The sequence below is a fragment of the Balaenoptera musculus genome, chromosome 20, assembly GCF_009873245.2.
Source record: "Balaenoptera musculus isolate JJ_BM4_2016_0621 chromosome 20, mBalMus1.pri.v3, whole genome shotgun sequence".
NCBI classification, from domain to species: Eukaryota; Metazoa; Chordata; class Mammalia; order Artiodactyla; family Balaenopteridae; genus Balaenoptera; species Balaenoptera musculus.
Window position 1 is genome coordinate 31193372 of NC_045804.1, and position 24849 is coordinate 31218220.

Here is a 24849-nt window from a genome sequence, read left to right on the forward strand (position 1 = left end):
GCCCCTGCACTTGCTGTTCCTATGCTTGGAATGTTGTCTTCCCCCACCCTGTCTCTACCCACTGCCCCTTCACTTCTCGTCTCCCTAGTAATTCTTCACACACCCTTCAAGTCTCAGCTGAAATTGCCTCTACAGGGAGGACTTTGGGCTCCCCTGGGTAGAGTTAATCACTCCTCCAGTAATAGCAGCCAATATAAACACTGATTAGGTTGCATTATAATTGCTAGTTTGTTCCCTTGACCTCCCTAGGAGAATGTGGGAGCCTGGAGGGCACAGACTTACCTTATTTGGTACTGTCTCCCCAGCCACTGACACATGTCTGATACACCCCAGGACTGGGGTGAACAATGGGGGGCTACAGGCAGCCCAAGCACTGTCAACACCAAGAGAAACATCTCGCTGGTCAGGTGTTTCTCACTCCTCACCCTTTGCCTGGGAGGCTGGGGAAAGCCTGCTTCAAAGGCACCCTGACACACTTGAACTTATGAGCTTCTGGGGTGCAAGGTGGCTCGCTCCCTCTCAGGGGTCACACATCTGAGGGCAGAGTTCACACAGGGTTCCTCTAAAGCATAAGCTGCTTTCAGTGCTCTTCCAAAGCAAGAACTGATTTTCAGACAGGGAATTCGAACCCGGCCCAGCAGATGCAAACCTATTGAACCAAGCAAGGCACCCCTGTTGAAAAGCTAGTTAAACCAGCATCACTTTCTACTTGCCTGTTCACACTGTCGTGTTCACTGGCTACATTCATCTGGAAAGTGCCAAAAACAGGTCAGCAAAACCCCACCAAGGCCTCGGAACCAGATAAGGGAGTGGAGCCAGGGGATCATCTGGCCTGAGTGACAGGCAGGGGTTTTGTCTTTTTATAGCATCCCCAGTGGTGGATCAGTCCCTAGCACAGACTTGACACCCATTAAATATTTGACGAATGAATGTGCAACTTCACTGGGAAAGAAACAAGATGGAGGAGACATTGTAGCACTGTAGTTAGAAGTAATTCTTTAACAAGCCAACGAAGGTGCACCTGGTAGGTGAGCCTCCCAAGTGGCACGCTCAGGTAACAACAGACAGTGACCACATTGCTGTCCAAGAGTGTGGGCCCAGTTAACTAGGGGCCTTTGGGTTGACTAAGTGGAGGAAGCATCCTCTCTGTGCACAGAAGTAGAACTGCCCAGCCTTCCTTGTCCACTCTTTGTCCACATAGTGTTCAGCGTCTGTTTCAAGAAATATTGAATATTGAAAGAACATTTGTTACAGAGGGCACAAAATCATTAGAAAGCCAGGGGTGACCACATGCCTCCGTGTAGCTTTGGCCACACTTCCGTACATTTTTAAGAGCTAAAAACTGCATAAGACTTTTTAAGAGTGCTACTAACTGTTCCTTCAGGTTGCTTCTGCATGTAAATCTCTGCAGGTGGGCTACAATCATTTTAAAAGCTCAGCCATATGGGAAGGAATCTAACATTTGTCTAGTGCCAGTCACATGCCAGAATGCATGAACTAGACACTTTGGGGGTATCATTTCATCCTAGGGCTGCACCACGAGGGACGTGCTGGACCCCTTCTGCAGGTAGGAACGGAGGCTCCAAGGTCACGAGGGACTTGCCTAAGTTCACCGGCCAATCTGTCCCAGGCTGGCTGATTCCACGCTGACTCAACACACAGCTCGCAGATGAGATCAGAAAACACTCATGATTTTAAGAGAACCAAATCTTTTTGATGGATAAATTTTCCTGACCCTTTCAGTGGCTGCCACATTTGTTTGGGTGTACTAAGTTTGGCCTGGCACAGAACAGCAAGGGGACCTGTGACCTCTCCCAGGAGATAAGGTAAGGCTGAAAGCATGTTTCCCAAGTCCCCCTGAAGCCTAGCCAATGTTTTGACTTAGTCTGAGGGACAGTGAACTGTGTAGGAGAATGAGAATGTGCTGCTGTGTTGAACAGGCCCCTGAAGGGAATAAACTCCCTTTGCAAATGGCTACACTGCACAGTGGCACTGTTTCTTGGAAAAATCACCCATCACTGGGATGTAGGAAGATGCACAGAATGTAAGAACAGGTTGGCACTGTCTGTTCCAACCAGCAAAAGCAGCAGAAAGACATGAATGCAGTAATTCTAACCTTGTTAGACTAAAGACATTCCTTGTGTCCTCTTGGGACACTTTATTTTGCTTCCCAAGGAGGGAGGTGAATCCGCTTCCTCGAGGTCAGTTTCATTTGGAGATTTTCTTCTTCCACTCTCCATTTAATTGGCACATGAGAAGAGCAGACATAACCTGAAGATGCCAAGTAAAAATCTGGAGGTTTGGAATGAGTTTTATTTTTAAAAGGTCTTCCTTTGGGTAAACCCATTAATAAAACTTTGACCCAGGGATTACACTCCTGAGAATGAAAACACTAAGACTCCAGGCTTCCTGGGTTTAGTCAGGCGCTAACACTTACCTTGGACAAGGAAATTCATTCATCTGTGCTTGTCTCCTTATCTGTAAAATGGAGATAATAAAATTATCTACCCTTGAGGTTTTCTGTAAAGAGTGAGATAATCCATGTAACTAGCACAGGACCAGTCCCCCAAACATAGGAAGCACTCAATTGTTTCTTATTATTAACTTAAAAGTTGTTTCTTATTATTACCTTAAAGACCCAGTCACAAACATGGACAAAGCTTTATGCAAAGTTGTTCATGCAGCATTGTTTACAATAATGAAAAATCTGAAACTAAAAACCCCAAATTAGGTGAATGACTAAGCAAAACTGGCTGCATGTCTGGTCCGGAAAGATGATGGAGCCATTAAAAATTCTGGCTATGAAAACTATGTAATAGGGACCTCCCTGGTGGTGCAGTGGTTAAGAATCCACCTGCCAATGCAGGGACACGGGTTTGATCCCTGATCCAGGAAGATCCCACAGGCTGTGGAGCAACTAAGCCTGTGTGCCACAACTCTGAGCCCACGTGCCACAACTACTGAAGCCCATGAGCCTAGAGCCTGTGCTCCGCAACAAGAGAAGCTACCACAATGAGAAGCCTGCACACCGCAACGAAGAGTAGCCCCCGCTCGCTGCAACTAGAGAAAGCCTGTGTGTAGCAACGAAGACCCAATGCAGCCAAAAATTAAAAAAATTTTAAAACTATATAATAATTTTTTAAAGTGTTTATAATGTAGTAAGTGGGAAAACGCAGTGTAATAATTGCAAATGCGGCATACTTACAAATGTATAAAACAAAAACCAAATCCCATAAATAGAGGGGCAAGAAGAATGGCAGGAAATACATGAACATGCATTAGGAGGAGTGAACTCTATGTAATTTTTAGTTTTCTGAGAGTAAAAATATACAAAATAATATGTAGAATTATGTTAAAGTTGTTGCTTTCTGAGTGCAGTCTGCACCGAGGTTCAAGGGTTGCAGAACTGAGTGCTATTTCAGTTTATTATTATGTTCAGAGAAGAGGACCAGAGGGATGCAGGGTAGGCAAAATCGTTTTTCAGACTTTTAAATGATGGATAGTTGGTCCTCTGGACCCTTCAGTAAACAAGCTTGGATTTTTCCTTATTTAGGACACACTGTCTAATGTTTCCACGCCAATTTTTCATCAACTCTGCTGTGGTTGCTACAAATGTTCTAGCCGGCCCTTGGTCAGGGAAGCCAGTGAGGCCAAGGAACTGAAAGTCAGGCTTCAGCCAGTCAGTGAGAGCCACCTTGACTTTCATGGACCAGATCAACAGGGTGAAAATCAAGTCCACCCTAAAAACACTTTATTTTCAGTCTCTCTCTTCCGTGACGCCATCCTCCAACCCACCTCTCTCTCTCTTCTTTCATTCCCAAGCCCTATTTCCACTCCTACTGTGAGCCCAGAGCTGTGCTGGGGACAGAGGTTGTCGAGACTCAGCTCCTGCCATGAGAGAGGGCAATCCCCAGCCACAGAGGGAGCAGACAAGCAAATGCATCCCAGTGCAACATGACAGGGGCCACGAAGGAGCGTCAGTGCTGCAGCGTCAAAGAGGCCTGGGCCTGGCTGGCATTGGTGGAGGTTTGGACCCAGCAAATGTTTCAGGGCAGGGAAAGGGCTGGGGCAAAGGCATTCCAGGCTGAGGAACAGCAGGTACAAAAGCAGAGTTACAAAAGCACCATGAGGGCAAGGTGTTGTCGTGGGACTGGTCTGTGGGGTTCAGCAGGGGAGAGGATCAGGACGAGTTAGCATGTGACGAGGCCACGAGAAAGAGATTGGCTTGAGTCATGTAGACTCATAGTCAACGGCAGTTTCGAAGCAGGGGAGAGACATGCTCAGATTCTTTCAGGAAGATAACGCTGGTAAGTGTGGAGGATGAGCCTGATGGGTGTGACCAGGGCAGGGGTACAATGAGGAGGTGGCTGCAATAGTCTGAGGACAGCGAACTAGGGCTTCTTAGGGCCCTGCAGTGGGAAGGGGGTGAGAAACCAGATCAGGGAGTTGGGCCTAAAGGGGAGGTGACAGTTCTGGCTGACTGGTTGGATCTGGGGCGTGAGAGAAATCAAGGATGTAGATGGCTATGGCCATGCCATTAACCAGGATAGGACGCTTCAGATAAATGGGTTTGGTGGGGGAATAAAGAAAGATAATGCACTCAGTTTGGGACAGGGTGAGTAAAATGTTCCGGAGGTGGGGAAGGGGGGCATCTGGGCAGTTGATTAGAGAGGTCTGGCCTTCAGAAAAGTTTTAGGCTGGAGATGCTGATAAGGAAGATGATAGCACAGAAGTGGGGGCAGATGCTGCTCTAGAGAGAGATGAGGTTACCCTGCTGGACTAGACGACAGAATTCTTGGGAAGAATAACGCTTCAAGACACTCAATCTTCAAAATTAGACTCGATGGAGGTTTCCCCGAGGGTTTTTTTAGGCTCTAAACTGCGTGACTATTTGTTTTCTTTTCCATGTGCATGCCTGATGAATTTTCAGTTCAATTTTTTGGATTCATTTGTTTTTGCTGACTCTGACGAATTTTCAGTTCAATTTTTTCGATTCACTTGTTTTTGCTGTGGTGTAAAGTGAATAGGAGGCTTCAGAGCTGGAGAGACCTGGGTTCCTGTCTCAGTTCCCTAAGCATGAAGCAGTCAGAGCAGCTCTGACTCTGTTTCCCACACTGTAGAAGAGGGAGAATGAAATCTAACAACACTCACAGAGTTCTTACATTTGCAATATGTGTGTCTGCTTGGTAACAAAAAAACGTGTAACCTCAGTCCTACGGTATATTATATAAACTAAACCAAAGGTCTTCTCTGGGATGAAGATACATCATCTATAAAATTTATAATCTTTAGGCCCAGACTAGTATATTTTAAACTGAAAACGTGGTTTGATTTTAATGTTTGCACTGTTTCTGGCAATTCAATTATTAAAAAGTGGACTAGAAAATTCTAGATGTCAGGGTACATTTGTTTTTCTTCCCATCCTGGCTTTTCAGAAAAAAAAAAAAGGCTACTATACGAATTACATATGCTAGATGAGCTCAGGCTTTCAAAAATGCATTATCATTTTCACAGTCATCTAATTTAGAGACAGTGGAACAAATCCAAGTAACAATTTTATTTTAGTCTACAGCACTATTTTTTACATACATTTTAGTGGTTTTGACAGTGGTACTTTTGAGCAGACTTTAAATGAATCCACAAAAGTTAATACATTTAAAATAAAATATACACAATAAAACAAGGGGCATCCAGATGTTCAGAATCATGCAGAAGGGGTGGTCTGGCTGGTGCTATCACTGGATACCTTGCCTATTTAAGAATTCACCAGCAAGAGGCCGTTCTTCTGTTCTTCATTCCCACATAATTTACCAAAGTCAGAGAGTTCTAAACATACACACACAAAATAAACTCTCATTTAAAGCTACATCAGTACAAAATTTCAATGAATTGACTTCAATGTATTGACAAACCAACAATTCCAATGATCAAACCCATCACTAGAAAACAGGCAATATCAGCACCTGATCTAAAGGCAAGGTTATCTCATTTATTAAAACACCAACAGGAGATTAACCAACAAAGCAACTAATATGTTAATCTTAATATAAGACACTGAAGGAAAACCAAAAACAATATATTAAATACCACTCCACTGAGCCAGGATATAACCCATGGACGACAGACACATGAGTTTATCTGTCAAACAGTGCTTTAAATACTTTTCCATGAAAAAGAGGAAAGTGTATCAGAAGATGCAAAGGAAAGGTAGAAATGTGAATTTATGCATCTAGTTCCATAATTTAAAATGACTATCAAACTGATAATATAAAGCTAAGTGACAATGACAACCATTGGGCACCAAACAGGCATGACCACTATTCGCTGTAATCCATAACACTCTTCAGGAGTTTCCAGTGGATGGCCAACCCAACAATATTCTCTTAGTACAGACTAGATACTCATCCGCTGTTGAAAAGGACCCTGAAGAAGACATGGCAAAGGCATAGAGAAAAAGTTGAATCTTTTGAAAAAGTTAATGATATCAAAATACTTTTCCATCGCTGGGAAACCAAACTAGGTCAAGTATACAGCCCAAAGCAACATGGAATTCAGAGTCAGAGGCTGGCAGAAGAGTTTTGGAAAACTTGTAGTTTTTAAAAATTGGCAATTTCTCCATGCTTAATAAAACTATCAGAAGAGGTATAATGTTTGTTCATTTGTGGAATGTTGACAGCTTGCTGCAAAAATTCACATGAATGAGGAACTGCAGAAATGCGTTTCAATGAAGTATTTTTTAAAAATTTACAAAAAACTCAAGTTTCTATTTAAAAAATAACCATGTTATGCCAAGATGAAACATGGTAAAAAGTAGTGTAAATTCTGTCCATGATTCTTCACACAGCTAATGGGAAAGTGATAGAAACCATTTTCTCTTAAAAAGGAAGTTTTGTTATTGCACTGACTTTTACAGCCTGACCTAGTAATTTAGAAAAATTATGTAGTAAAATCTGTAAAATTAAAATACAAAATTCTGGTTTGTAAACATCAGTTGGCCAAGTCTATCCAGAGTACTTCAGATAGTGGAATGGAATGAATAATTAATTCACTACCTTATTTATCTGCTGTGAGGGGGAAAATTCCAGAACACAGCTATTATACTTTCACAGTAATTATATTCAAAAGATATAAAGTCAGTACAGCTGTCTTCTTTTTTTTTTCCCTCTGTGCAGTTTTCAGCTCTTACCCCGCTCCTAAGTGCCATAATTGAAATAATACTGGTTTGGAGACCTAGTAAAGATTGGTCATAAATGTCGCATAAAGTCTGTAGGACTTCGGTAAAGATATTTCCAAATGGCATAGTAATGCACTGCAGCTGCCGTGGCCACGAACAGGTGCCAGATGGCATGGGCAAATGGAATGATGCCATCGCTCTTGAAGAACACAACGCCCAGGCAATAAATTAAGCCCCCATAGGCAAGTTCCTGAAGTCCATCGGTGTTACTCTGTCAACAGAGGAAAAAATTTAAAAGGTTTTGATGTTATTCTGATATGACAAGCTAAAGAGATCACTGCAATTTCCCCTAAGTCTCCTGATTTTCTAGGCAATGAAGTAGCTCTGAACAGATAGAATCCTCATCTGTAAACATGAATTACACTTAAGTGGACCTGGGTTACCCTCTGAATCGGCCAAGCAGTCAGGTTACAGGTCCCGTGGGAAAAAGAAGCACCTTCTGCTCATTTATACCATGTTTAAGCAGACTGCAGTCGCATCTACAAGGAACAACAGTTCATTTTAATAAAGTACAGTCCTTGGCTTTCATCTTCCTCCTTAGGAGCTTTCTTCCCTACACCCATGCCACTCCATTTATAATCCACATCTCAGCCTGGTTTTCACTCCCTTTGTCCTCCTCAAACACTGTTCTACACTAATCGCTTTTCCCAGACTCTTCACTTGCTTCTGTGAGCTTATGGCTTCCTTATGGCTGACACAGGAAAATCATAGCTAGGAGTGACCTCTGAGATCTGAGACCATGTAGCACAATATATTTCCTAACCTTCTAGATGTTGCCAGGCCTTTTTGTCTTTGTGCCTGGGAGTTTCTTAGCTTAGGAGGAAATTAACAGTCAGGTGTGCTTTAGCACAAAAAGGAATATTTATAGGCTACTCTTGGTTTTCAAAGACCTCGACCCATCTACAAGATTAGACTGGGCTGTATGACTGAGAGGGGAAGAGAACAGAGGTAGGGCTTAAGAAGCTGACAGAGAAACAAGTCAGGATTTCTGGGGACCAGGAATAGAAAGGTCTCAGGTTCTGCAGGGTGAGTGGAAACCTAAGCCAAATCGTGGCAAGGCCTTGGAAGGAGACAGGTGTGTGGGTGTCCCAGAGGCCTGGGCACTGATGGCTGCAACGCTGTTAGCCTTGGGGCAGGTCCTGGTGGCCAAGTCCAACAAGGAACATGGGGAAGCTCCAGTGCAGCCACCTATTTGAATGGCCCCATGGGCCTCGGCCAGAGCAATGGCTGCCACAGACACGAGCTAAGAACCAAGCGTGAGGATCCAGGGCCAGGGGTGAGGATTAGCCCTATTTTCAAAGTTCACATAAGCACCACGGTTTTCGTAAGATCAAAAGATGAGGAAGGAGCCAATCCAAACTGACTGATACTGGACTTCTCCTTAACCTTGGTAAGATGGCACATCAGTCAGATTTCATTTTATTTAAAAAGTAAAACATAGCAAAACAAAACACCAGCTACATTTATTAGTTCATAGAGGTTATAAAACAATTAGTATCCATTAATTATACAAAATTCTCTGTGTATGTGTTATTAGAGGCATTTTCCTAGAGAGGATTGAGGTTTTCATGGGATTCTCACAGGGGCATCTGACTCCCCAGTGAAGACTCACTCATCCAACACAACCTCCTTAATTTAGAGATGAAGAGGCTAAGGCCAGAGAAATAAGTAGCCTGAACAAAGTCACACAGCTGGTTGCTGCCCTGAAAGACACCACTCCTTCTTCTTCCACTAAAAGAATAAACAAGAGACCAAACCAAGCACACAGTTTGGTTTTGACATACATTCTGTTAATAGGTAGTTCCTCAAGATACCACATCTGCTTATCAACTTTCAAAGAACCAGACATAGTTAATCCTAAAACAAACAAAACCAGGTATGTTTTCTTCATTATCAATGTCATTACTATGTTTCTATGTACCAGGACTTGTCTGAAGCACTCATTTAATCTTCACAACCCTAACTTAGGTACTAATTTATCCAAACTTTACAGACGCGAAAACTAGAATACATAAAGGTTAAATAATCTACCAAGGTCAAGTAACTTTTAAGTGTCAGAATCAGGATTTGAACCAAGAACTAAAGTGTTTTATTTCCTGAACTTATATTCCTTTTTTGGGGGGAGGGGGTGTTTTAAAAATTGATGATTAATTTACATAGTGTAATGCATAGATATTAAGTGAACAGTAAGGTTTGCCCTTCCACTAAGGCAACTACTGTTCTTATTGCAATTACCACAGACTAAGCCTCTCTGTTCTAGAACCTCACATAAATGGAATTATAACTGTATGTACATTTTTGTGTCTGGCTTCCTTTTTGCTCAAAATAATGTTTTTGAGATTCATGCATGTGCGACTGTATATCAGTTATTCATTCCTTTCTATTACTTAGCATTCCACTGATTTATTTAACATAATTTGCTTATCCTTTCCATTTTGGGGCTATCATGAATAAAATTAACATTTATATTGTTTTACAAGTCCTTTTGTAGATATATGTTTTCATTTTTGTTGTCATAAATTTATGCTTAATTTTATAATAAACTGCTAAACAAATTTCCAAAGTGGTTATACCATTTTATACTCTCCCCAACAATGAATTAGGGTTCTAGTTATTTCACGTCCTTGCTGGGTTTTGGTGGCATCAGTCTTTTTAATTTAATTTTAACTATTCTATAGGGTGTGTAGTGGTGGCATGTTGAGGTTTTAATTTTCATTTCCCTGATTTCTCTGATGACTAGTTACATTGAGCAGTTTTTCAAGGGCTTACTGGATACTTGTATCTCTTTCTCTTTATAAAGTGTCTGTTCAAGTGTTTTACCCATTTTTATAGGATTGGCTTTTTATTATTGACTTAGAGTGCTACAATATTTGATACACATCCTTTGTCAGATACATATAGAGAAAGCAAATATTTTCTCCCAGTCTGAGGCCTGACTATTCATTTTCAAGTTCACTGATCTTTTCTTCTGCCGTATCCCATCTGTTGTTAAACCCCTCCAAATAAATTTTTTTCTTAACATATAGTTTTCAGATCTAGAATTTCCATTTGGCCCTTCTTGCTTGTCTAGTAGTATTTGTTTGGATAATGGATGCCGAGTTGTTAGAGTATAGATTTTGTTGTCTTCCTCGAAGGAATGTTGAGTTTGTTCCAGTAGGCAGTTTATTTACCGAAGGATCAATTTTATCCTTTCGAGGTTTCTGGGCTTTGTTATGGCAGTGCCAGAGCCGCTCTCACTCTAGGGCCAGAGTAGCTCTTATCCTAAGGTGTGGTCTTGCTAGGGTCAATGGAATACCTAAGTTGTTCAGCATGGTCTCCTGCTCTGGCTGGCTGGAACTCTGGTATCTCCCAGTACTAGGCTCCTTCTGGAATCTCCATTTATCTCACAGCCTTCCAATAGCTATCCTCAGCCAGTGCACGCAGAGTGTTGCCCTGCACAAATGCAGCTTAGTATTCGGGCAAGGACTCAAGGAAACCCCTTGTAGATTTCTGGAGACTCTCTGTGAAGTTCCCTCCTCTCCAGTACCCTGCCCCAAAACTGCAGCTGGCTCGGGAGCTGAAATGCTGATTTGTTTCCTCCACCCAGACTGCTGCTCTTGGACTCCATTTTCTTTCGCAGTTTGGAAAGCATTCCGGGGAGAAAACTGCAGTGCGTGTGAAGCTCATCTTTTGGTTTCTCTCCCCGCAAGCATCATAGTCCTATATGTCTGTGTCCAATGCCAAAAAATAGTTGTTTCACATACTTTTCCTACTTTTATAAGTTCTTTATGGTAGAAGGGTAATTCCGATACCCATTATTCTGACCAGAACACCAAAGGTTTGAGTCTTCATCACTTGTACTGTTTCTTTGTTCCTTCAGATGGCCTGTGTGGTTCTTTCTGATCTGGTCTCTGTCTAGCTCACGAGTTTTATCACGAGACTTGTGCTACCTGCATAATTACACCCCCTCATGCATATATGCATATTCAGATGCTTGTGCTCTCCGCATCTCTGGGGCTTCCTTCATGCTGTATCCTTTTCCTGTACCACCTGCACCACTCCTTCCATCTCTTGGCTCCTATTTGTCTTTCTGAATCAGCTTAAATAGCATTTCCTCTGGTACATCTATCACGTGCTCCCATAGTAGGCTGTACTTTCCCCAATCAAAGACATTGTAAAACTTTATGGTAATTTCTTATTTTATATGAATTGTATTTTTCTGCTTGATTCTAAGTTCTATCTGGGCAAGTGTGGGGATTTTCCTGTTTGATTAACATAAACATTAGTCACCTGCTATTGTACTACTTGAAAATGTCAATGAAAGATTTAGGCTAGTAAAAATACTGGATAAACTTGCTCTTATGATACCCAGAGGGAATTTACTTGAAGTTCCACTCTAATGATTAGTGACCCATCAACACAGACCTTGCTCTGGGTGTCTTCAATCGCCCTCTATCTATATGGCCTTCAAGGCAGATCTTCTCATTTCTGACTTTCACCTCCCTCTCCTCACTATTCCCTGTTGCTTTTACCAGCTAAACTGTATGTATTTTTGCTACGAGGTAATTATTAAAGCCATTATAAATCTCATATCTCAAAGAACATATCTTGATACATTCTCATAAGACATACCCTCTGAAAAAACATAAGCAAACCTATAAATCCTAAACCTTTTACAGGTGTTTTTGTGACCAGGGCAAGAACTATGCACAGCAAAATTACATTCTTATAACTTGCCTATGAGCTCAGGAGGAAATTATAGGTACAATTCTGACCCTTGTAGGCTGAGAAGAGAGTTCAAACTAAACACACACTGGCTGGTGCCCCAAAATGCAGAGTGTAGGACTGGGAAAACATAAGCTAAAGGCACAAGTGACCAGTAGATGGGATCGTGAGGTTGTTATGTTATTGTTTTAAATTGAGAGATAAACATTGATTTCTCAACAGTAATCAGTCTGAATGGGAGTACAAAACACATATGTGCAAATGCCTACTAAAGGTAATGAATGCCACACTTTCACCCATCAAAGTCTCCAAAAGAAAATTTCAAGCAAAGTTAAAAAAAAAGCACTTTCCTGAGAAAGAGAAATAATATGACTTAAAGGCAAGTGAAAGGAAAAGTAAGAGTGAAGGGATTTGAGAAATATCCAATAAAATGTTGAGCCAAATGACCTTTTGAGGTCCTTCCAATTCTTAAGTTCTAAGAAGTCACGGGACTTCCCTGATGGCACAGTGGTTAAGAGTACGCCTGCCAATGCAGGGGACACGGGTTCGAGCCCTGGTCTGGGAAGATCCCACATGCTGCGGAGCAACTAAGCCCGTGCGCCACAACTACTGAGCCTGCGTGCCACAACTACTGAAGCCCGTGCGCCTAGAGCCGGTGCTCTGCAACAAGAGAAGCCACCACAATGAGAAGCCTGCACACTGCAATGAAGAGTAGCTCCCGCTCGCAGCAACGAAGACCCAACGCAGCCAGAAATAAATAAATTAAGAAAAAAAATTTCTGCTCTAAAAAAAAAGAAGTCACTAATTTATATTTTCTTCATTGTAAGAAACCTCCAAATTTACCCTCGCCATGGATTTAGGGTTAAGACACTAAGTAATCCAAGTAGAAATTCCCACCTTCACATAATCTCACAGCTCTTTGGGAAAAGGGTGGGAGTGGAGGTGGGGTGAACAGAAGGGTTATCCCAAAGAACAAATGCAGCAGATTACCATATGGAAGGAGTCACACTTAGATGTATAGCTTTTCCAAACTACAGACAGTAGGTAGTACAAGTTGTGGCACTTTGTAATTTATATATTTTTTCTTTTGAATCTCTAGTTATTGGACATGTCATAACTTCAGAAAGAAAAGCTTCGGATCGTATCTATAGACATATTAAGAGTCACAGCAATTTAAAAGAAAATAAGGTGAAATAACTTAAATTATAAAGCAACTTCTTACCATTGATGTCACCACCAAGGCTGGAGAAAACCCCATTGTGAGATAGAAAAAGAGCTCAACCACCTTATACCTGCAGAACAGAAATGTGTTAATTTAATTTAAATTAATTTAATATATCTATTCCTACAACACTCAGACTATTTCTTTACCAGTTTTTCCCTTTTTCTTCTGAAAAACAAATGTAAACTCTTGACTATTCAAATGAAATGTATTTTCCCTGTAGGAGACCATTAGGGCTCTAACTGAAATACCGTAGTTGAGTAAAAATGAACTAGCATTTCTTTCAGGATGGATAAGGCATCAAATTCCACATACTACATGCAAAACGTTCTCTGCCAAAAGCTGTCATTGAATCCAGTTCACCATGCATTTTCCGTTTCTAATCCCAGAGTGTTTGCCTTCATCGCCATTCCAATCCATCGTTATGAGACACTGAAATTATGAAGCTGCACAGGGAATAGCTTGGAGCAGTTTATCAGTGGCAAAGGGATGGGAGCCCTAAGGAACTAAGGGCATGTGTTTTTTGTTGTTATTGGTTTTTTTTTTTTTTTACTTTTTAAAAAAATTTTTTTATTTTTTGAGGGCATGTGTTTTTGATTGTCTCTTAATTTTGTATCTGTACAAACTCCAGTTTGTAAGGCTCATCACCTTAGGTGCAGAAGTCTGAAAATGCTAAAAAACACACTGTACTGAAATTCAACTTATATTTATGCCTAATCAAACTAGACTCTAAGTTCCTCGAAGGCAGGGACAAAGTTCTGTTTATGTTTGGGTCTGCAGGGCCTAGAACAGTACGTGGCACCATTTAGGTTCTCTGTAATACCTGCCAAACCCAATGGCCAAGGGTGACTCGCATCTCATTCTTAGTGTTTTATACTCAAAGTCCACCATGAAGTAATCATATCAGGGAACTGGGGAAGAATGTGGGTTTGGTTTATATTAGAAGGCCTGGAATAGGAGAAAAGAGAGTTGTCTTACTTTACTTCCTAATTTATCCAAGGATATAAATTAGGGGTTTGAGCCTGAGAAGCAAACTGTTCCCTTGGATATATATATAATGCATAATACCACTCAGAATTGCTAATTATGGTCAAAAATGCATTTAAGTGAATTTCAAAGTCAGAGAGAAGTTAGCTAAAACTACCACTTTCTTCTGAAAAGAGAAAACAATTTATTACTTTGTGACAAACACAAGTTATGTTTAATTCTGAGGGCCATTCTGCCAAAAACAATAGATAAAGAATTTAATAAACTGTATCCAATGACAATTATTTCACAGTTGTGAGTTTCTCAAGTTCAGGCATGTGAAATAATGAAAAGAGCCATGGAATAGGAACTAGGACACATGGGTCCTAATTCCAGATGAGTCACTAATTTGATGCATGTACTAAATGTTCTCATTTTTTAAACATGAAGCACAAATAGATGACCTTGAAGGTCTCCTCTAGAACTAAGCTGCTAAATTTCAATAAGTTTTCTTTTTATATTGCTTCACACTTAAGACTAGGAGATATGAATAACGGGTTAAAAAAGGTGTGTCCCATGGTGAGGATACTAAGGGTTTAGATGCCCTTCCAAATGTACCCTTTCTCAGGGAGTCCTAGGTTGGAACATCCTCTGGGTTCCTATCTAGGTGTTCTGTGGGGGCTAAATAGCTATTATCTTCAATCTTCAAAGAAACTTAGAAAAGCAGTTATTTTTCTCACGTGGTAACTTAAGTCACAGAGGATAAGGCTAGTTTGCTGATAAGACTAGCCTGGCTGAGGATGTGAAATGAGGTCTGACTGACTCCAAAACTGTCGTTTTAGATGAGGGACAAGTGCACCCTGTCCTTCAACTATATCATATATCACACAGGCACCATTCATTTCTGTCTGCAGCAGTCTGTAGACCAATGATGAATATCAAATGGTTCTAAAGATTTGTTAAAACAATATATATTCTATTTATGTATTTCTACTATTTTGAACTGCAAATATAAAGTAAATTGTACTGTAATGTAGATAAAATTTAGGAAGTTAATTTTAAAGCTATCAAATGTAAATTATTTTCTCTTACTTTTCATGGTAGAGAAATACATAAATGGTTCCTCCAGCTGCCATGAGCCAGATAAACCAACGCATATGAGATGCCAGGGGTCCAAGTTCACGGAGATTTAACCTAAAAATGTAAACATGACAACAAAGAACAGAAGTGATAAATGAAGGGAATTCATACAACCTGTGTTTTCCTCTAGTCTTGAAAACTGGGAGAGAAGGTACCAGGACAAGACCAGAAAGAAAAAGCAGTCAACATGTGGTTGGACGTATTTGGGCAATTGGGATAAAATTAATAACTCAAGGATAAAATTGTCATTCAAGCTTTAAGACTTAGAATTAGTTCCAATGTGGTTTAAAAATAGAACCAGCTAAAAGGAGACTTGTAGAAGTAAGTCCCAGCACATCTGTGATGCCCGACTTTCCTTATTAGGCAGACTGCTGTAAAGGCTACTTGCCTTGCTGTTCCTGACTATGTATTTGGGAGCAGATTGTTTACAAAGCTTACTGAGAATGCAACAAAACCCTGAACCAGATCACATACACACAGTGGATACCGAATACACAGACCAAATGTCTCCATTATCAATTTCTCCACCAAGAGAGAACATGAGAAGATCTAGCCCAATACATGTTATGGAAGATACTTTGTAGGTTAGAATTTAACCATGGACTCTTGTGAGGCCTGAACTTAAAATGCTGCAAATTCACCTGTACTAAATTCAGATTAAGAATAGATAAGAAAATAAAATGTTCTGAATGGCTATTACTACAAAATTAATATTTCCAAATGGAAAAGGTACCACCTGCATATCGAAGAGTACATGCGAACAAACTGCCTACTGTAATATTTGATTCCTCAGTCTACATTTAAAATTTTTATTTACTTATTTTAAATTGAGGTATACTTCACAAAAGCCTTTAAGTATTCTCGCTCCAATATGATTCAGACCTATAATTTAGTAACAGTTACTGGGGAGAGACAGCACTTACTCTTTACTCCAACAGATAATTAGGTTTCTTTTGAATGATGGATGCTGCATTAGTCAGAATCTAGAGGCCTGCTGTTTCTAATGATATATAGTAGATGGGATAATATGAATTTCTGAGTGGTTAAAACTGGACCATATCTTGACAGAGGAAAATCAGTGTTTCTTTAATTATGGGCTTCAGAGCAGCAAAAGACTCTATCTGATCTATACCAAAAAGGCAGGAAGAACAAGGACATTGAACTGAATACTAGGTATTTTAAATAGCTAACTAATTAGGCTAGTTCTCTTATTCATATAGCTAAAGAAATGAGAAATGCACTCCATACATAGTAGCTACTGTGCTGTGAAGACCAACAGTATAAATTTCAAAAGTGAGCTTGTTTTCTTTGTACGTATTTACAGTATTTCCACTTAAACAATTAGGTGTCCAGGTTTTCTGAGCAGCAGCAGAAGCATATACAAAGAATATGGAAGGCAAAGGTAACGTTTCAAAAGTCAGCGTGCTGCCTACACACAACTTAGTAGCACTTCTCTCAAACAATCCAGTGCCAGATATGTATTCTGAATGGCAGTAACATTCTCCCCTTAAAATCTGCAATCTGACCCAAGTAAATCAAAATGGGAAAGAAAAAAAAAGCATGTACGTGTGTTGGGGTAGGGGAACCGGGGAGCAGGGATAGGAAGAAGGGAGGGAAGAAGGACCGAGAATTCTCTCATAAAAACACTATCTTCAAAAATATAAAGACTGTATCTTACCATGGGGCGTAAGATGCAGCAATGAAGAAATAGATAACCATTCTATCACACATGTGAAAGCAATGCTCCACTGTCCTGTGGGGGGGGGAACAAGTTAGAGTTTTCAGAAAATTTTACGACTGGAAGTAGGGGTTATCACTCCACTATGTCACAACTGCCACTCTTGTTCTTGGTTCTCATGGCATTTATAACTTGGCCTTCAAAGTCGCACAGCTATTTTTAATAATATGGAGCCACAAGTAAAAGCTTTATATTATTTTTAAGATTGCATATACCATAGATCCTCTCCATGTAAGAACCCCACAATAATCAGGAATTCAAAATCTGTCTTTTCTGATATTTTCTATTTTTTTTAGATCCTATCTAATAGGAAAATGAATTTCCTTGAGGGCAGACCACCTCTCAACCCCTATCATAGTGCGGGGCACAAAATCATGAAGGCTCAGTAAATAGTCCCCAAAGCCACATTCTTTTTAGAATGTCTTAGAAGCAGCTTTTACTCCAAATCTTAGTGTAGACAGTAAGCTGCAATAAAGCAAATTTAGAAACTAATTTAGGAACGGCAATAACACAAACCAGAAAAAAAAAAAAAAGGCGCATTTGCTGTCAAGAGGGTAGCCACCTGGGCTGCTTCTTCTTTTTTTGTTTTAACAAACTTATTTATTTTATTTATTTTTGGCTGCACTGGGTCTTTGTTGCTGAGCGCGGACTTTCTCTAGCTGCAGCGAGCGGGGGCTACTCTTCGTTGCGGTGCACAGGCTTCTCACTGCAGTGGCTTCTCATTGAGGAGCATGGGCTCTAGGCGCACAGGCCTTAGTAGTTGTGGCTCACGGGCTCTAGAGCCCAGGCTCAGTAGTTGTGGCGCATGGGCTCAGTTGCTCCGTGGCATGTGGGATCTTCCCGGACCGGGGCTCAAACCCATGTCCCCCTGCATTGGCAGGCGGATTCTTAACCACTGTGCCACCAGGGAAGCCCCGTGATCTGGGCTTCTAAGCAAGTTTTTCCTTCTAAAACTGAAGAGTCAGGAAGTGTACAAAGATTTGGCTCACTGAGGTCTATTCACAAAACGGATTAGACAGAATCCGCCCTTTACCGAGGTTATTTATTTATTTATAAATTTTTGGCCACACCGTACAGTGCGCGGGATCTTAGCTCCCCGACCAGGGATCAAACCTGCGCTTCCTGCAGCGGAAGCGCAGAGTGTTAACCACTGGACTGCTAGGGAAGTTCCTGAGGTAATTTAAAAGTACAAATGCATTGCATTGTCTTGAATCCATTTCCAGTCCAAGGGGTAGTAGCTGTGGTTTGGTGGTGCACAAGTACTAGATTTTGCCTCATCACACACTCTGTGTCGACCAAAGCAGGCTGAGGATGTTTTAGTCACATGTTAGTGAAGAAGTGAAAATAATTTAGATCTAAAAAAGCAAACACTAGATTAATGTTTCTCAAACTTAACTGCCTTTCAGAATCGCCTGGGAAGCTTATAAAATACAGTCACAAACTCCAGTCCAGAAGATCCTGATTTAAAAGGGCTAGAAGATGAGGTAGAAGATGCAGGGAAGAGAAGAATAACTCCTTGGATGACTGTGATTCCAAGCCAGGTCTGGGGTCTTTCTAATTCTGCTTTCTAGGCTGTTATGCACTGTTGCAGCAGGTATAGTCAAGCGTGCAGTTTTATTCAAGACCCACCACCCATCTCTGACCCTCACTCTCCTCAAGGGTGAAGCAGAAGTAATATCATCTCTATCACAGAGTGCGTGTGAACATTAAATGAGACGATGTAGCCATGCATTTAGCACAGCACCTAGCACATAGTAGGTACTCAATAAATGCTTGTTCCCTTCCCTCTTTTACTTAAATTAAGGCTATACTTGGGATATTTTACAGAATTAATGCAGAGCAAAAATCCACATGTGGCTTATGATTCTAGCAGTGCTATTTCAAGGTTCAAGAGAGACTAGTTTCTATTACACTTTCTTCTCAGGCCCTGGCAGCGAGGCCCTGAATAACGAAGCAGGCACCTACAACTCTTTGATTCAGATATCTAGACAGCAAAGCCAAGTCAGCAAAGGCAACCACAAGCACTGGATCGGGCCAAGAAGATAATGAAGTGCTCCTGCCTCTGGGCTCTGCAACAGTGCATCCTGAAGAGCCAGGACAAGTACTTTTGAGGCTTGCTTTTGAGTGTGTACCAGAGCTCCCTCGTGATTCAATGCTGTAGTTTTATGTTAAGCCCTGGGAACTGTCAGCTTATAGGCAAAGGTAGCAGACTGCAAACTATAAGCAATATTGTAAAGGGTGCAGCGGAAATAAACCTCAGGACTGGGAGTCAGAGATCCTGGGATGATCAGATTCTGCTGGAATCACTGAGTCTCAGTTTCCCCAGGAGAAAATTATGGGGTTTGGATCAGATGTTCCCTAAGGATCCTTCCAGCTCTAAAAGTCTGATTTTACATGTGAGGAAACTAGGAATCATCATATGAATCCCAAATCCTGCTCTTAAATAAAGCATATCTTTTTAATATTAGATTGTTTGAATAACGAGATTTTTTTGAACATTCTATCTATAAAACCAAAAGTTACCTTGTTTTTAATTTTATTTATTTATTTTTTGATTGTGTTGGGTCTTCGTTGCTGCACGCAGGCTTTTCTCTAGTTGCGGCGAGCGGGGGCTACTCTTCGTTGTGGTGCGCAGGCTTCTCATTGAGGTGGCTTCTCTTGTTGTGAAGCACGGGCTCTAGGCGCGCAGACTTCAGTAGTTGTGGCATGCGGACTCAATAGTTGTGGCTCACAGGCTCTAGAGCGCAGGCTCAGTAGTTGTGGTGCACGGGCTTAGTTGCTCTGCGACATGTGGGATCTTCCCGGACCAGGGCTCGAACCTGTGTCCCCTGCATTGGCAGGCAGGATTCTTAACCACTGTGCCACTAGGAAGCCCCCAAAAGTTATCTTCTAATATTACATTAAATCACTCTTAAGTCTGTTCTGAGTCCTCCTTTTTGAGAAGAAACTTTGCCCTTTTGGGTTGTGCAGAATCCATTTCATAAGCAACTAGATGGTGTGCTGCTACCTTTGTATCACCCAAATTAACCCTTCATTCAAAGGATGAATGCTTTTATGTCCTTCTCATTGGGAGGCTAAGGATCACAATATTGTTGGAAACTGCTTGACAGCTAACTGTAGCAACATATGTGAATTTTGTTTGAGTAGATGCACGGGACCTAATTCTGAAAGCTGAACTTTGCAAAACAGTAAACCCTAGCTGGAATATACCTGTAGTACAGCTGTAGTGATTTGTAATTTTCAAATCATTCTCACATGCATCATCTCATTCACCTATCACAACAGCCCGCCAGTCGGGCATTACCATTCTCATTTTAGTGATGAAGAAACTGAGGCTACACAAGGCTAAGTGGCAGGGCTTGGACTCAAAGCCCATCTGGTGACTGCAAGTCCAGAGTACTGGTCATCACCCTGCAGCTGCCATGCTCTTCCTTAGTGTGCTGACACACTGGAAAACAGGTGTCAGGATTTTACATTGTAAGTCCTGAGGAAGCAATGTGGTTTTGTTCGGTTTCTGAGTAAAGACCTGCTTTCTTAAGACACAGATAGGGGTGCTCAAATTCTGTCCAATCCATAGGAAATTTCCTGAGTGTCGGGACAGCATTAGACTCTACCAGGCAGGAAAATGTCCACTCTTTGCCTCACCTGACCAAAGCATGCCAGCGTGAGAGGCTAACCCGAGCCAAATATTGTGAGTGACCTGTTGAAACAGCGTACCATCCACTGTACCTTAAGTGGCTCTTTTTCCATGATACGATGTGAAATACTGTGGAAACAATGAAGAGGGCACAGAGGCCCATTCCATAAATCCATGCTGTTATCTTTTCCCAGCAGTCATCAGACAGCCGGTGGAGGAGGGCACTGCCCACAATGGCTGGAACAATGAGGAACTGAGAGAAAGGGAAAGAAAAGTAAACATTCAGCAAAACACTGAATTGAGAACTTTATTAAAAATACATAGGTTTACCAGGGGCAATTTTAGGAAGATCATTTTAAAACAAACATTTGCCTTTCCTGGATAATCATAACGAGAGCCAGATGAAGTTGTCCGTTTACGGCACTGAAAACAAGTACTGCTGTTTAGGGCCCAGGACCTGTGTCCACCAATGGGTACACAGTCAAGCAGTAAGAATGAAACATTACTCAATTGTTGCAAAACAAATGTCCTCTATCCTAATTTCGTTAATTAAGAACACATTTCATCGTATTCTCTAATGTGATTTAGGGTAGGCACTTAAAATATTCAAATGGCAAGCATGTACCCAGATTTCCCAGGGAGGTCTTGATCTTTAAATATTCTTTCCTGTTTCCCCCATGTGCTACTGAAATCCCAATATTCCAGCAAAGGGTAACTAAATGAATCAAGTCAGTAACTATTATGTACATACCACACTCAAATCATTTGTTCAAATCATATGTCCTGATTTCTAGTTTGGATATCTACATTCCACCAATTTGCGAGCTACTGCAGAGTGAAAGGGTTATTTCATTTTTAATAGCACCTTTCATGTAGGCAAGAGTAATCAACTCCTACTTATTCAAATAATTTTAAGAGACTAGAATCTTAGAGAGAACTTTGCTTTCTGCACCACAGTTTACACTACATATGGACACAAATTTCAATGTCTAGTCATATCAGTGTGACTAGTAAACATTTTATAATAACAGAAATCATCAGAAGAAATAAACTACTTTATTAGATAGCGGAATAAACATACCTGGCAAAGAATGCAAACTTTAGCAATCTTATCTTTTTTGTCTCCAACACCTTCTATTTCCCTCTTGAAACAGAATATTAAATCCCCCAGATGAGATCAGCACTGAATTTCAAATGCTGAAGTATTCAATGGCCCAGAACAAAGAGAAAATTAAGGACAACAAAGATTTTCAAAAAACAATTTAATTAATTTTGAGATTATGTCCTTTCTACTTTTTTCATGTTAAAGTATCTTCTCTTTAATGAAATGATGACATTAGATGGAAGTTTCTTGTTTTGTCAGTTTTAGAAATTTTACTGCTCTCTGAAATCCAAAAATCAGGGATACAGTTTAGTAAGTTTAATAAGATGACATTTTCTGTTCTAAAAAATTAATGTGGATGTTTTGTCAGTTTTTCCTTAACTTTGGTTTCTACAAGTGTTCCTTGTGACAATCCAGAAGAGATAAACTAAGGGATTATTCAGGTCTATCTCAAGCAAATATTATTCGTAAAGGTGAGCTGTGCATCTCAACAGCCAAACCATTATATTTAAATGCTCAACATTATGCTAAGTAATAAGCATTTCATTGGTTGTTTTTTTAAAAAAAATTTATTATTTATTTATTTATTTTGGCTGCGCTGGGTCTTCACTGCAGCGCGAAGGCTTTAGTTGTGGTATATGGGATCTTAGTTCCCCGACCAGGGATTGAACCTGGGTCCCCTGCGTTGGAAGTGTGGAGTCTTAACCACTGGACCACCAGGGAAGTCCCTCATTGGTTGCTTTTATTGGTCAGTATTATGAACACTATCAGAGCACTATTTTTGTAACTTTTATCAGTGTTTTGCAGTTGGTAAAGGCATATCCATAAAATGGTGGATGTACATTGGAACAATAAGTGAAGGAACAGGCCATATAAACTGTTATTCAAACTTCTATATTCTTTATATCCTAATGCTGACCTAGATTTAAATACACACACCTCTACATTTTCTTAGGGGCCTGTGGACAATTAACTTCAGAAGTAGCTTTAATCTCTGTTAAATTCATCAGACATTTAGTTAAGAATAAAAGATGGAAAGAAACCAAATGCCCATCAACAGATGAATGGATATATATGTTACACACACACACACACACACACACACACACTGGAGTATTACTCAGCCTAAAAAAGCATGAAATATTGACAATTTGCAGCAACGTGGATAGACCTAGAGATTATCATACTAAGTGAAGTAAGTCAGAGAAAGACAAATATATGGTATCACTTCTACGTGAAATTTAAAAAATAATATAAATGAATCTATATACAAAACAGAAACAGACACAGATATAGAAACTTAAGGTTCCCAAAGGGGAAAGGGAGTGGGGGATAAATTAGCAGTATGGGATTAACAAATACACACTACTATATATAAAATAGATAAGCAGCAAGGACTCACTGTATAGCACAGGGAACTATATTCAATATCTTGTAATAACCTATAATGGAAAACAATTTGAAAAATATGTGTGTATGTGTGTGTGTGTGTATATATATATAACTGAATCACTTTGCTGTACACCTGAAACTGACATAATATTGTAAATATTATATTTATACTTCAATTAAAAAAAAAAAGAATAAAAGATGGATATCCAGGCAGGTATAGCTGACAATCAAATTAGGCTGTGCATTCTTTAAAACCAAGTTTGGACTCTAAACATTTTGACCCTCTGGTGTTGTGAAGCTCACTTCACAAAGCATTCACTAATGCAAAGACAGGGGTCAGCTCAAGTCTAGAGAATTCCACTAAATCCTTCCTGCCCCGAGAGTCCAAACCATGGGTCCAGGGAGACTGTCCACTAGTGAGGTTACTCCAAATTTCATTATTGAAGCCCTTTTATGGAATCCAGGGCAGGCATGTCAGGTACAAACTTTTTTCTAAAGAAAAAAAATTTAGTAAGATTTCAGCATATTAATTATTTAAATAAAAATCTTTTGAGCATCTAAAGAAAAAGGACAGTGATGAGAATAACGTTTCAATATTACCAAGTAATATTTGAATTCCACTATTACAATACATAAAACTGATACTGTATAAAGTTTGATTTCTGCTAAGTAATGACTAAACAGCATTGTTCTATTAGATTACAAAGAAATCCACCAAAAACTAGCTTATTTCAGGTTTATTTGGCATCATGACTCCTTTATAGAAATACTGACTATTCTTTGAAGACGGGTTCAAGAAATGAAAAGGCACAACTTGAATTCAAGCAAGTTTTATTCTAATAACATATGTATATAACCTACACATTGTACTAACACTGTCTAAAATAAGTAAATTAGCCTGTTCTAACACTTCACTAAAGGAATAAATTGGCCTCCTTCTCTAGTTCTTGTCTTCAGACTATACACCAGCCACCACTTTTCCCTCAAAAGTCTCACTAAATACAGCTTTCAAAGGGAATAATGAAATCATAGATAAAAGGAAATTTATAATGACACAAGAAAATGCCAATAAAATGAAATTAATAGGAAAACTATGAAAATACACACATATTTACAAACACCACAGACAAAAAGAAGAAATGCACCCAAGTGTTAACAATTTATTTCTAGGTAGTTCTGTTTTTCTCATATATTCTTCAGTATTTTCTATGTTTCTTATAATGAATATGTTTTGTTTTTATAAGGAAGAAAAAAATTAGGAATTTAGGGATTAAATCAGCCTTTTCTTCTACTATCAAAAAAATTAAGAATTTAGGGATTAAATCAAACTTTTCTTCTACAATATGGACTAACATCTGCTCTGAGAAGCAATGACCACAGTGGTGATGGAGAGGTTGTGGCTACCTGTTTTAGGGGATCACTCAGGGAAAAAACCCACCTTTTTCAACAAATGGTGAATTCTTCTTGCCAATAAACACAGCTGACTGTCTTGAAAAGGTGATTCATTTCATTCCAGGGGTGACAGTCTTCATAGTTTTCTTTGGCTTTTTTTTATAACTAAGGTACTTACTATTATTATTCTTTCAAAGACGATCTTGTCTGAGAAAGCAAGTCCAGGATAGACAGAGCTGACTGTAGTCAGAGCACTCAAAGTGTCTGACATGCTCACAGTTTCTGGTGACGTGACCTAGCACTGACACTTTGGAAGGTAAGG

At 40.1% G+C, this 24849-nt stretch overlaps 1 protein-coding gene across 5 annotated transcripts in view; it reads right to left on the reverse strand.

The window, feature by feature from the left end:
* Window positions 1–218: 218 nt before the first annotated feature.
* The window catches only part of MMD (monocyte to macrophage differentiation associated), a 33798-nt gene continuing 9167 nt past the window's right edge, over window positions 219–24849 (reverse strand). Inside the window, exons 3-9 of one of the 5 annotated variants that reach the window (XR_005017792.1) lie at window positions 20734–20894; window positions 16945–17019; window positions 15219–15320; window positions 13161–13230; window positions 2438–2478; window positions 2117–2292; window positions 219–1211 (exon numbers count right to left, since the gene is read on the reverse strand). Coding sequence is in view for 3 of the 5 variants with exons in the window: in XM_036837005.1 (XP_036692900.1) it covers window positions 7245–7445; window positions 13161–13230; window positions 15219–15320; window positions 16945–17019; window positions 20734–20894 (609 nt within the window). In the remaining 2 variants the exon portion in view is untranslated. Of the gene's footprint in view, window positions 1212–2116; window positions 2293–2437; window positions 2479–5542; window positions 7446–13160; window positions 13231–15218; window positions 15321–16944; window positions 17020–20733; window positions 20895–24849 lie in introns of those variants that run through there. The other 4 variants (XR_005017793.1, XM_036837007.1, XM_036837005.1 and 1 more) reach the window with 4 other exon arrangements.